The sequence below is a fragment of the Rhinopithecus bieti genome, unplaced genomic scaffold (assembly GCF_001698545.2).
Source record: "Rhinopithecus bieti isolate Rb0 unplaced genomic scaffold, ASM169854v2 scaffold_31787, whole genome shotgun sequence".
In the NCBI taxonomy this organism is placed as follows: domain Eukaryota; kingdom Metazoa; phylum Chordata; class Mammalia; order Primates; family Cercopithecidae; genus Rhinopithecus; species Rhinopithecus bieti.
The window spans coordinates 4,830,047-4,843,983 of NW_016814655.1; the positions used below are offsets into that span (position 1 = coordinate 4,830,047).

The 13,937-nt window shown below is 52.9% G+C and overlaps 1 protein-coding gene across 1 annotated transcript in view; it reads right to left on the minus strand.

The window, feature by feature from the left end:
• Positions 1-4,325: 4,325 nt before the first annotated feature.
• SUFU (SUFU negative regulator of hedgehog signaling) overlaps positions 4,326-13,937 on the minus strand; it is a 135,180-nt gene continuing 125,568 nt past the window's right edge. The window contains 2 exon segments of the mRNA XM_017851690.1: positions 4,326-7,700; positions 10,466-10,534. Coding sequence (XP_017707179.1) covers positions 7,611-7,700; positions 10,466-10,534 — 159 coding nt within the window. The 3' untranslated portion in view covers positions 4,326-7,610.

Here is a 13,937-nt window from a genome sequence, read left to right on the forward strand (position 1 = left end):
TATATATATATATATATGTATGTATGTATACACACACACATATATATACACACATATATATATATATATCAGAAAATGTCACTCCTCTGCTCAAAATCTTCCAATGCCTTCTCAATTCAACCAGAATAAAGGTGAAAGTTTTAGAATTCCCTCCGAGGTCCTGCACAGTCTGGCCTCTGTATAATTTTCTAGCCTTCTCTTCTCCCACTCTGTTGCACTCACACTGGCTTCCCTGGTGCCCTCAAAGACACCCAGTGTGTTTCTCCTTAACTCCCTCACCCTTTGCAGATGCTCTTCAGTTTCCCTGGCCCATCTGCCCCCAGATAGCCCTATGGCACACTCCTTCCAGTAATTGAGATCCTTATCCTTTGTTCAAATGTCACCTATGCTGTGAGGCCTTCCCTGACCTCTCTGTTTAAAATGCATCCCTCCCTCCAGCCCCACTTTCCCTTCTCCTCTGTTTCTCCATAGCATGGGTCTCTATGTACGATATTTCCTCCTTTTGAAAATTATTATCTGGGCTGGGCGTGGTGGCTCACACCTGTAATCCCAGCACATTGGGAGGCCCAGGTGAGCAGATCACGAGGTCAGGAGATCAAGACCATCCTGGCTAACACGGTGAAACCCCCGTCTCTACTAAAAAAAATACAAAAAACAGCCGGGTGTGGTGGTGGACGCTTGTAGTTCCAGCTACTCGGGAGGTTGAGGCAGGAGAATGGCATGAACCCGGGAGGTGGAGCTTGCAGTGAGCCCAGATAGCACCACTGCACTCCAGTCTGGGTGACAGAGCAAGACTCTGTCTCAAAAAGAAAAGAAAGAAAGAAAGAAAGAAAAGAAAGAAAAGAAAGAAAAGAAAGAAAAGAAAGAAAAGAAAAGAAAAGAAAAGGAAAAGAAAAGAAAGAAAGAAAATTATTATCTGGCCGGGCACAGTGGCTCACGCCTGTAATCCCAGCACTTTGGTAGTCCAAGGCGGGTGGATCACCTGAGGTCAGGAGTTCAAGACCAGCTTGGCCAACATGGTGAAACCCCCATCTCTACTAAAAGTACAAAAATTAGCCGGGCGTAGTGGCAGGCACCTGTAATCCCAGCTACTTGGGAGGCTGAGGTGGGAGAATTGCTTGAACCTGGGAGGCGGAGCTTGCAGTAAGCCGAGATCGTGCCACTGCACTCCAGCCTAGGCAACAAGAGCAAATCTCCAGCGCAAAAAAAAAAAAAAAAAGAAAAGAAAAGAAAAGAAAAGAAAAAGAAATTATTATCTGTCGCCCATCATTAAAATGTAAGATCTGTGAGGCTGGGCGCATGGCTTATGCCTGTCATCCCAGCACTTTGGGAGGCCAAGGCAGGTGAATCACCTGAGGTCAGAAGTTCGAGACCAGCCTGGCCAAGATGGTGAAACCCTGTCTCTACTAAAAATAAAAAATTAGCTGGGCATGGTGGCACATGCCTGTAGTCCCAGCTACTTGGGAAGCTGAGGCAGGATAATCTCTTGAACCTGGAAGGTGGAGGTTAGAGTGAGCCGAGATCGCGCCACCACACTCCAGCCTGGGCGACAGAGTGAGACTCTGTCTCAACAACAACAACAACAAAAAAGTAAGATCTGTCAAAGGAGGTATTTTCTTTAATGCTAATACCTCCTTTAGCATTGTGCGTAGAGTGGGACCTAGCACATTGTAGGTGCCTAATAAATCTACGCATGGTGCGTAGACATAGAATGGGACCTAGCACATTGTAGATGCCTAATAAATATTTGTCAAATCAATAAATGAATCCCATTCTCTCCATCTAGGTAGATGCTTCTACCCTAATGCAAGCATCACTGGTCACTTTTCCTTCATTCTTACCCCCTTTCAAAACATTCTCCATCCAGCAGACAAGGAGATGGTCCTAAAATGAAAGCTTGATGCCTTAAACCATATACTCCAAATTGCACTCTAGTTCCCAACCAGAGTTTTAAGGCTTCTACCCTTGTTGTTTTGACTGCCTGGAGAGCTTATGAAAGTAAAGTTTCCTCTTGTTTTGCTCAACTCATCCTTAAGCATCCTTTAGGTTTTAACTTAGATGTCACTTCTTCAGGTAGTCTTTTTTTGAATCTCCCCAGATTGGGTTAGGCACCTGGCTGAAGTCACCCTGATAAGTGGTGGAGCTGGGGTAGGACAGGAAGCAGCTTACTGCCTTCCTCTTTGATGGTTCTTCCTCATAAGTATGTGTTTCCTTGTCTATTTCCCCTCACTGCACTCCGAGCCTCTTAAGGCAGGGCCTGAGTCTGGCGTCTCAGCATATAACAGAGTGCCTGGCACACACTTGTTCAAAGAACAACAGTATGTTTTCTAGTTCATTCCCACAGTGTTATTGTAGAGGCTTGACAATGCATGGTTGGCCTTCATCTGTCCTGTAAAGGTTGAGACCCAAAAGCTCCATTCTCCGTCCTTGCAGTGCTCTCATGGTACTGAAATGTATGGGGTGGGGATGGGTGAAATTGGAAAATCAAGGAAGAGGGTCTCTGCCCCAGTAAGACCAGTTCTCTGGCCCCAGTAAGACCACTACTCTCATGATAACCCCCTCAAAGTCTCCCTCGTCCTACAAGTTACTTGGAGAGCTATGCTCATTCAAGCCATGGACACCCACCAGCAGTCAGTTGCTTCTTCCCCCATGCTGCCCTCACCTCCCAGACTTCTTGGCAATAAGAAGGAAAGGAGGGGATGGGTCAGTCCCACCATGTCCCCTGGAAGGGGCCTGGAGATGGCTGCCCCTCTCAGACCACATCCAGACCTGCCCCTGCAGGCTTCCCCCTTCTCCTGCGCAGCAAATCACCCCACCCTGGCCTCCCCACCACTTACCCCCTTGCAGCCTGCCGCCACCTCAGTGCCTGCCTGGCTGGGTTGAGTCACTTGTAGCTTGCATTCTTCTTCTGGTTAGGCCAGTTTGGCAAATATCTCAGGCTCCCCGGCCCCCCTGATGCCTGTGGGACTCCCTCCCCAGGGCACCCAGCACCCCAGATGAGGCAAAGCAGACGCCTGGGAGGAATGCACAGGACTTTCTGGAGGAGATATTACAGATGGCATGGTAGATCTCTCTCCTCCTTAATTCTAGGGCTAGGGTCTCTACCCTGGGCCCAGGAGTCCTTCTCTTTCCAGAAACAGCCTCAGCCTGGTGTCTTGCAGAACCACCTAAGCAGAGGATCTTGCTATTCTGCATTCTCTGGGGCAAGAACTTCACCCTGATACTGTGTCCTTGTAGGCTAAAGTCGGATGAGGATACCTTCCCCAGCCCCCAGTCTCCAGGGAGAAAAGGGAAAGGGCATGAGGGCCCCAGACAGGACCTGCTGCATTGCTCCATTCGAGAGTTCAGTAAGAGGCTGCAGGGGAAGGAGTGTGGACCTCCCAGCAAAGGCCCCCCACATGGCTAGGTCTCACAGAAGGGACAGGACATAAGAGCCCCCTCATAGGAGCTGACATCCCCTCTCCCTTGCTTATGATGTCCTAGGACCTCCACCCCAGCCCCAGCCAAATCCCCTGCCACTGTCCAGGATAGAAAACCAGAAGGGAATGAATATGTGAGGGCCCGGGTGGTCACAGGTTCCAAGAACTCTGGGTGCCAGCCCTCATTCTGAATGCCAGGCTAGTGCCTTCTCCCCCAGTGCAATGCCTCCCCACACTGGGCGTTGGGCTGTTTTGCTGCCCCCCAGCCCTGGAGAGGCAGGAGCTGGGCAGTCCAGGAAAGGAAGATATACCCGATACCTCCCTCTGCTGCCAGGCCCAGTGGAGTTGCTACGGTGGGTGGGCTGGCCTCTGTGTCACCCAGTGGGTGTCACGGGTTCCGAATTGACCTTCTATCTGGATCCTGCCCCTGGGCACTGGATTAGGAGGTGGCATTTAGATGTCATGTGAGAGGAGCTGGAAGCCGGGGCAAGGACTCCAAAGGAGATGAGGAGGGCCTGCCCTCCTCACCTGTCTGGGCCCCTCTTCCTAAGGCGAAAGGGGTTTTTGGTGAGAGGAAGGTAGAAGAGGGATGAAGTGGCAGGGAGAGGGCCTTTTCCCACCGCCTCATCTCCCCAGACTGCTCCTCGCTCCTACTCCCTTGACCTTAGAGGAATTCAGGACCAGTGAGGAAGAGCCTGTCTCTGCAGTCATTTCTTCATGACTGAAGAGCCACCAGCTGTGTGATCCCAACTCCCTGGCACCTCCTCCACTCTCGACAACAATCCTGGGGGCCTCCCTCCATCCTGGCTTCTAAGTGGCTAAGTACAACCCACTCCCTCTGCCAGGGCCCCGGGTTTCCTGCTCCACTACTCCCGGCAGCCAGAAATGAGCACACAACCCAGGCACTTCTGCAAAGATGTTTAATGCACTTAGATTACAGAGAGGAAGAGGGGGCAAGAAGGAAACGATATCTAAGTGAGTCACCCAAAAATTCTTACAAAAGTCCCAGGCTGGCTGCAGCCCTAGGAACCGAGTCGCCACTGACATTAAAAACTAATATAAAATTTTACAAAAATCTGCTGGTTGCAGCATTCAGGTACTTGTACAAAAGGAGGGGTCACTCTACAGGGCTCCTGACTTGTAACAGGGCCCCAGGCACCTCACCTGGCACGGATGTCCTAGAAGCCAGAGAGGGAAGACCAGATACAAAAATACAGTAAAGGAAATTCTCTACTGGTCAGCCCCATAGGGGCACCGACCTTCAGGTTTTCTCCCTGCTTGCAACTCAATCCGATACCCCAGTCCCAAGACCCTGTGTCTATTTTTAAAAATGCTCTAGCCCTTTTAGACTCTCCCCTCGGCGTCTCCAGTCCCTGCCTTGGAGCACTGCCCTTGGAAGAGAAAGATACAGGCAGGAAGAGGCACCAGCTCCCCAGACAGGCCTGAGACCTCGCACAAGCCTCCCAAACCCCCCTTAGAATTGCAGCTGAGTCTGCGGTCCTCCTGCAGCCCACACTGAGCCAGCGGAGCCATAGGATCCTGCCTTATATAGCAGGCAAACAGCAAAGGGAAAGGCCCTTCTCAGGACCTGGAGGGGTGGGTAGGACTAGGCAAGTCTCCAAGTAGCTTGCAGAAGAGGCAGATTTAGGGAGGGAGGCCCCTTACCTCCTCCACCCACGACAAGGTCAGGGGTTCCCACAGAGCTGCAGGGAGGCAAAGAAAGGGGACATTCACCAAGCATTCTGTGCCAGCAGCTGTGCTGGGCAGGGTCCATGGTCAGCTTGGCTTGATCTTCTTTAAGGTCCTCTCTCACCAGCCAGCAGCCTGAGAAACCTCTGGGAGGCACCAATGCCCATGGGAAAGGAGGCCTGGTCAGAGATGCATGATGCCCTGTCTTGCCTCAGAGTCAGTGAGATGGATCCTGGCCCCTGCAGGATCTTGGATGAGCGTGAGGCTCCTGACATATTGGGGGTTACGAAGGGGCCACAGGCTTCATGTGCTCATCATCTTGGAGCTCACCCACTTCCTCCTGCCTTACCCTGCTCCCCCAGAACAGGGTCACCATGCTGGCTGGTGTCTACCTTCAGTCCGCAAAGACCCTCCAGGCCTGGGGCAAGTTGCTGACCAGGTGCTTCACAAACTAATGACAAAGCTTAGCTCAGAAAATGCCCCATCCCCACCCAACCAACGATGGAGGCACCCAGCAGATGGAAGCAGGGCAAACTGCAGCAGGGGGGCCTCAGGCGGGTCCCCAGCAAGAGAGAGTTGAGGGAGAGGCTGGTCACCGTGGCAAGGAATGGAGGTGAACTGATGGCACCTCTCTGCCTATGAAATGTCAGAAGACAAGAGCTTCACAGGCAGGGCTGCTGTGGTGGGGGATGGCCGGTAGGGCTCCCTCTGGGAAGTCCTCAGGGCAGTAGAGGCACAGCTGCTGACATCAGGTCCCGAGTGGCTTGCATCTTGGCTGGTGGGGACCTGGAGCCAGTCTCTCCCAAATACTCCAGGCTGATGTGCCTTGTGACTCTGAGCTTGATGGAGTTAACCAGATAGCCCTGGGGATGTGTAGAAGAGGCCAGGCCTAGTGGCTCCATGGAGGTTCAACTCTTGCTCCCTGGAGAACCCAGCTCGTGCCCTCATACCCCTGGGGGCAGCTCTTTAACTGGATCTCTCATCAGCGGAGTCCTGCACCCTGTGGGCACTCCTGTGGCATCCCTGGTGGTGCCTGCATGTGCAGCGAGGCAGATGGGAGCAATGAGGAGCCCTGCATGGTCATGACTTTGCTTTGAAGAGGTGTAAAGAGTGATCTTGAAGTATAACAGCAGTCCTGTCCCTAGAATTTGGGGTAAGAAGGCAGGAAAGGGGCTTGCTGGTTCCAGGTCAGGAGTGGGAGATAACCCGAGAGGAACTCCAAAACCATGGGCTAGAGATAGGCTGGCTTCTGGAAGGCAGACTGAGATCTGCAGTACTGGGGGTGAGGGGCTGAAGACCATGAGAGGCCAGGATGCCAGAAAGGAGACGGGATGAGGAGTGGAGAATAAAAGATAGGGCATGAATGGATACAGGGAGGATGGGAGGGCGGCAGACAGCAGTGTTAGCAAAACCAAAGTGAAAGAGATGTTGAGAGGTGGATTTTTCAGTTTTAGTAGGCCAGCCCTGCAGCCTGAAGGCTGGGAGGCCCAGGGACTGAGGAAATGGGACAGGACTGATTACAGAGCTGGAGACCCAGGCCCTGAGTGACAGTGGGGATGGTGTGTGATGTGCTGAACCTCACCCTCTCACAGGTAGGCCTGGTTGGGTGGAAAAGGCTTAGAAGATGAGGCTGGGGTCACCGAGTCTTTGAGACCCATTCACTCGGAAAACAGTAGCACCCCTCCCTGGCCCCAGCTAAACTAGGCTCAAAGCTGCACAAGGGAGTGTCTCTACTCTCCCCCTGCCACGGGCTCCACCAGGCCCAGCTGGGAAGAAAAGTCTTTCTGTGCAGCCGGCTCCTCCAGGGCTCTGGGCTGTCAGGCGAACACCAAGCACCTTCTCTGGTGGCAGCCCAAGGAGAGATACAGCCTAGGCCTCTGTCAGAGAATACGAAAGTTCGACGGGGAATAAAGTTCTGTTTAAAAAACATTATATACATGGCTTCTGGACATCTTTGCAGAGCAATAAAATACCATCCGGTTTCTACAAAATAAAATAGGGAAGAAGAAGAAGAAAACCAAACATGATCAGAGGAATTGTTCCATGGCCAGAGGAGCTTGAGTAGCAAAGGCTTCCAGAGCTGAGCTGGGAAGTACCTCCACGTGCTCTGCACCTGGCTGTCCGCCTCCCTCCTGCTGGGCTGTGCGGAGGGAGTAGGTGAGAATGAGGCCTGTCTCCACCTAGGGGCACAACCAGGGTCCAGAGTCAAACCTCAAACCAGAATCTGTGCGGGCTGCAGGCAGGGAGGGTCCGCATTTGCCCACTCACTGGCCTGATGGGTCACAGGGCTTAGGCAGCTGGGGGATGCGGCCCCTGAGCTGGAGGTGAGGTGGGGGACCTGTGGCCTGTGCACGGCACCCCACTGGGCCGCAGGGTGGTGCTGCGCAGTCTTCCTCACACTTGTCCTTTTATTTGTGGGGATCTCATTGACGCAACTGTTACACTGGAAGTCACTGGGGAGCGGTTGGGCTCCCCGCTGGCCCCTGCAGGGCCCAGCCCAGGCTAGTGTAGCGGACTGTCGAACACCATGTCAGGCAGGATGGAGACCTTCAGCTTCTTTTCAGGCCAGCTGTACTCTTTGGGAAGTTTGAACTGTGGAGGGAGCAAGCACAGACCAGGAGTGTGAGTGGTTAGCAGAATCCACTGTGCTCTTTCTAGAGACTGCCCAGGCCTGTCCCAGGTGGGAGGCTGGGCTCAAACGGCTGGAGTTGGTGACCCCTTCTTTCCCCATGGCCTGCTAATAATGAGCCAGGTTGGAGGAGGGCGTTTTCTCCTCCTTTCTCCACTAAGCTGACCTCCCTCTTGCTCACTTCCTTGGTTCTGCCTCTGGCCACAGGCATGTAAGGAATCTGCTCCCTGAGGCCCTGGGGCTGGAGGATGGGGGGCTGGGGGAGGGTCTGGAGGCTGTGGGGAAGTGGCCTGAACTCTGTCACTGCCATGGCCTTTCAGAGGCTAGTGCAGGAAGAACCCTGGAACCTGTCCTCTGTAGCCTTGGCCAAAGGCTCCCAAGGGAAGGAGACCCCAGTTCAGCCCCAAAGTCAGAAACACACTTGTGGCCTTGGTGGGAGCAGAAGAGTGGGACAAGTGTGGCTTGAGGTGATTCCTTGGGTCTGGTGCAGCCTCAAGAGGGGCCGATCCCCACCCCGCTCCCCGTGTTCATTCGCACCACCTCCCAGGGTTACCAGCCTCAGAGTGCTCCCAGTGGTGGCCAACGAGAGCCAAATGTCTCCCATCCCACCCCAGGAATCACTGATTTGCCTACAGTTGTGTTTCTCCCGTTCACCTGGGAGCTTCTGGTAGGGGAAGGGAAAGAGGCTGATGCCTCTTATTCCCTCTTTACTGTAGGATTTTGCATGCAGTCTGGTACACAGCTGGTGCTCAATAAATGCTCACTGCCTGGGACTGATGCTGGAACTCAGACACAGGGTCTTTTTTCTTTTGAGACGGAGTTTCGCTCTTGTTGCCCAGGCTGGAGTGCAATGGCGCGATCTCAGCCCACCGCAACTTTTGCTTCCCGGGTTCAAGCGATTCTTGTGCCTCAGCCTCCCAAGTAGCTGGGATTACAGGCATGGGCCACCACGCCTGGCTAACTATTGTATTATTAGTAGAGACGGGGTTTCTCCATGTTGGTCAGGCTGGTCTCCAACTCCTGACCTCAGGTGATCCACCTGCCTCGGCCTCCCAAAGTGCTGGGATTACAGACATGAGGCACCGCGCCCGGCCCAGGGTCTGTCTTTTCTAACTTGGCTAGGCCAGAAGTCAGGGCAGGGTGGAAAGGAGAGAACAGTGTTCTCAGCCTGCCTGGGGTTGGGGCTGGAGGCAGACAAGCCCAACCCTTCCTGGCTGCCTCCCTCTTCGCTCCCTTTGCTGGGGGACTGTCTCTGCCAGGACCTAAGTGGCAAGTGAGGCAGGGTGTGGGGACAGCCTCTGGACCGAAAAGGAAAAAAAGAAGAAAGTCATTTTTAGTGACCTACTTTCCTCTGCTCCCCCTGGCTTCTGTCCCTCTTGCCTGGACTGTCCTCCTCCTGCCCCCAAGCTCAAAGCAGCAGCCTGGCACAGTGCCATCCCAGTGCGACAAGGCCTCTCCGGAAGCGCTTCTGGGCAGCTGGCTCTGGTCTGACTGAATGGGGAGCTGGGACTCAGGGACCAGAGACTTGTGGGGGTTGATTGGCTGGCATGGACTGGGTGCTTGATGGCTTTAGAATATATAAAAGAACAAATTTCTCAAAGCTGCATTCCAGAGGACAGAGGAGACACTGCTCTACTGGGGTGACCCTGGCTCTGGGGAGTTCCTGTCCACCTGGAGACCTGGACTGGACAGTCCTGCCCTGTGCACTCCCCTCAGCTTCCTGAACACCAGAGGACTGTGTCCTAGCTGGTACAGCCCGGGGAGCCCTGGAATCTGGAAGCTCCAACCCTGGCTGGAACGTAGCTCCTGCCTGGCCTCCCTCTGGGTAGAAAGCCTGGCCCCTAGGAGGCAAAGGAGTTCTCCCCCAAGCACATTTCCCGGCACACCGGGCAAGGGAAGGGTCTGTCTCTGCCACAGGCAGGGCAGGGCCCAGGAGAGCTCTCCGGAGGCCCGGCCAGCCTGCTAATGTTCACTAACCCATGGGGCACTGAGGCCAGGAAGGCTCCCATCCCGCTGGGGTGCTGGGGGCAGGAGCAGGGGGAGGGGAAGGGACTTTCCAGGATGAGGTAAGTCCCCGCAAATGAGGATGCCAGGAACAAGGGAGAAAAAACAAAGGGGATTATGGACTCCATTCCTCTACCCCAGAGGAGTAGCTAGAGAAGGCATAGCCACAGCTGGCCTGCCAGTTCCTCCGGCTCTGTGCCAGGGCTGGAAGAGGGAGACTAAGAGGGGACAGCTCATGGCTGGAGAAGGAAGAAGAGAGAGTGGCTCCTGGGTGGCCCAAGGCGAGGGCAGGAGTCCCTTGCTGCCCACCAGAACTCCCCAGTGGAATGTTCTCTGGCAACAGACATGGGCGTTCTGTTCAGAACCTGCCAGGGAACAGCAGGGGCTGGGGAGAACTCGTACTAGCCTGAAGGCCCTGGCTTCCTCTTCAATGAGGCTCTCAGGAGCTGGCAATTCAGACGATTTGCTGGGTGTCCTTACAAGGGCTGGGGGTAGGGCAGGGGATGGTGAGGGTGCATAGAAACAGAAGAGAAATCTACATTCTCCTCTCCAGCCTATCCCTGCACCTTGGGGAGGAGCCCATAGACGTAGCCACACAGATACATGCAAGCACACACGCACACACGTACACATGCACACAAGCATGCACAGATGCGCACACACAAGCACACACACAAGGTCCCAGAGACGTGACCCGTTGTCAGGGAAAGCCAAACAAGCTTACTTCCTCTGGAGAAGTCAAATCTTCTAAATCCTCCAACATTTTCTCTACAAACTCTTCGGTCAACAGAATCTGTGAAGGCACAAAGCAGGCTTTTATTATTATTTTTTTAAATGTATGATCTTTTTGCCAACCACCAAGCTTTATACCTCTCTTCTGACCATGGAGGAGAAATGAGCTCACTGTGATCTGTTCAAGGGACAGAGGGAAGTGTTTGAGGCCTGTCCCCAACTGTCATTTCCCCCCACACCCTCACCTCCCTGCAATATCAGACTGGGGCATAGAAGGAAAGGGGTCAGGGGAAAATGGGGAGAGGAGGGAGGACATCGGGAGGGCTGGGAATGCTGCTCCCAGAAGGGAGATGAAGACTGGTGAGGCTGGTAAAAAGGAATCTCAGGGAAAAAAAAAAGGCACAAAAAGAAAAATCAAAAGGAAAAAAATTAAAGCTGCTGCCCAGTCAGGCTCTCGTATCCCTCTCTGCCCCTCACCATGGCAGGACAAAAGGAATCTGTTTGGATTTGGAATACAAGCCCTGTGTGGAATCTGGAAGTGCCCTGGAAGGTACATCCAAGATTGTCTGAGTTGGATAATCTGGAGATTGTGGACCAACATCTCTCATTTTACAGATGACAAACGGACTCCCAACTTCCATTCCCATTCACAGTAGCCAGATCCTCCCAGACTGGAAGCTCCCAAGTGGGCTCGATCAGCCACTAAGTTCCTCCAGACTTCTTTGAGATTCCTCTTCTCTAGGTCACCTCCCAGTGTTCCACGTTGCTGTTCTAGTCTGACACCTCATTGCCTCTCACTTTGATGCTGAGTCTGGCCCCACTATTTGGCTGGCACAACCACCATCTTCATCGCTGAAGAAGTTTTCACAGCCAATACCAACATCCAAGGGCTCTCAGGGCCTTTAAAACCAGGCCTTCCTCAATCTGCTGGGCCATTTTTCCCCACCCACCCCTCTGGTCAGGCTGCTATGCAGAGCCAGGCCAAGCTGGTCCCAGGTCTGCACCCCACCACGCCCTGGGTGAGGATGTCTTTCCTCTTCCAACTCTGACCCCTTCCTTCACCCCTCCCCCTCCCTGTCCTTGTCCCCAGGGCCTCCCAGCCTCCCTCCACTGCAGACCCTTCTGTACCCCCGGGCCACAACTCTGTCTCCTCCTGTACACCTTGAGCACCCAGGCAGGGCACAAAGGAAGAAAGATAACGGGGTGAAGATCCAGGTGAGGGGCTCCTCTGAGGGGAAACCCTCCCTGTGAGGAGAATTGAGAACTTGAAAAAATACCCACCAGGTTTCCCCAGGGAATTGTCAGTTGTCAAGAACAAAAGTTTCCACACTGTGAGATAACAAGGAAAGCAAGCACACAGGACGGCTGGTGAGCTCGCAGGATAGAGGTCTCCAAAGCAAGAAGTGGATGGGGGTGGAGGAGGGAGTGAGAAATAAGAACACTACCCCCAAGTGAGCAGAAAAGCCACCATCATACCGGGCATGCTCACTCCCTGTCTCCTGAGGAAGTGAGGAAACTGAGGCAAAGGCAGGTTATGTAATTTGCTCAGTGTCACACGGCTTGTGAGTGGTTAAGACTATATAGTGGTGATGTCTGGACTCTCAAGTTAGTGCCTGGAGTACTGCTCCCGAATGTTGAACTCTCACCCCCAGGACACTGACTCATCTATTCATCCTTCCAGGGACACAGGCATGAAGGCAGTCCATTTCCCACGGGGACAAGCACTCTCTCTTGGTTGGCAGGGAGACAAAAGACCCAGCCTTCCCAGGCTCCAAGCCCATAGCAGGAACAAAATAGCTCTGACCACTGGTCCACATCTCCTCATCAAACTCTCTGTTCTAGGAGCTAGGGCCCCGATCGAGGACAGAGACAAGACACAGCAGGAGAGGCAAAGTTGGCAAAGTTCGGGGAGGTGCACCCCTAGAGTTCTTCCTAATTCCCCAAAGTGGGACTGGCTGACTCTGCCCAGACTCCAGTCATACACATACTCTCTCTCACAGCCTAAGCCCCTGCTCCTCCTACTCTCTTATCCCAGGGGTGTCCCCCCAAAAAGTTCAGTTTCCCCACCAGTTATCACCAGTCTGCTCAAGTAGTACAAAAGTTACATTCATATTTTTGGCATTTCCGGGGCTCATTGCCATCTCTGCAAATGCTAGCACAAACACAAGCATACCTAAAACCCAATTATATTATAATGGCTCCAGTCTGGGCTGGGCTAATTTCTAACTCACAAATAACTTGGAGGGAGGGGCCTTCTGTCAGATCAGCAAATAGATATGGAACTATAACAAGTGCTGGGGGTGAGATGGGGTGGAGGGAGGACAGGAAGAGGGGCAATGGTTCACAGGGGCTGTGGTCACCCAGTGAGACGCCAGAGTTATTCTTCAAGGAAACGTAATGCCACCAACATTCAGTTCAGTTCTAAGCTGGTTCCTCTGACAAAGGTCTGGAACTGGTGCTAGGGAGAGGGTGAGTTATGGTGGCTTTTAGTAGAGCAACCCCCATGCGCGGCACCATCTGTGTGTGGACTTATTTTGGATTCGGTTCAGGGAGGGGATGGCCAGATCAAAAATGAGGACAAATCCTAGTTGCTCCTCCATTTTTGCTTTTGGTGATTTGCTGGTTCCTGCTGGAAACTTCACGTTATTTTAAAATAATTAAAGGGGAAAAATTATACATGAGATCTGCATGATATTAAGGGTGACATTCTCTGCAAAGAAACACGACAGACTGTCATAGCTCCAGGCACCTAATTTAATTTCCTTTGGGAGTTAAACCTTAGAAGGTTGGATTGAACAAACAGGCCCTGTTCTTTGTATATTTCAGACCTGGAGCTGAGAATGTTAACAGATCGTATCAACAGGACACGGGAGATAGACAGCTAAGACGGGGCAGCTCCTGGGAGCTCTCCCGAGTAACAGACTTGCCCTTGTGATGCAACTGTGGGAAAAGCCTGTGCAGTTCTGGAGCTTGGCACTCCTGAGGCTCACTGGGTCCCTACAGAGCTGCTTGGCTCTGTCACAAATAATAATGGGAATGGTGATGATAAAAATGACAGTAAAAATGGCCAATAGCAGAAGCAGTACCTCCACCAGGTGCCAGGTGCTGTGCTAAGAGCTTGATCAGTGTCATTTCATTGAATCCTTGTGGCAGTTCTGCTAGGGAGGTAACTATCATCCCCACTTTGCCCAAGGGTAGGTACCCAGAGGAGTCAAGTCTCTGGACTTTTACTTTTTAGATGAAATCTCTTGCTCTGTCACCCAGGCTGGAGGACAGTGGCACCATCTTGGCTCACCGCAACCTCCGCCTCCTGGGTTCAAGCTATTCCCCTGCTTCAGCCTCCCGAGTAGCTGGGATTACAGGTGACCATCACCATGTCTGGCTAATTTTTATATTTTCAGTAGAGACGAAGTTTCGCCATGTTGGCCAGGCCGGTCTTGAACTCCTGACTACAAATGATCCAT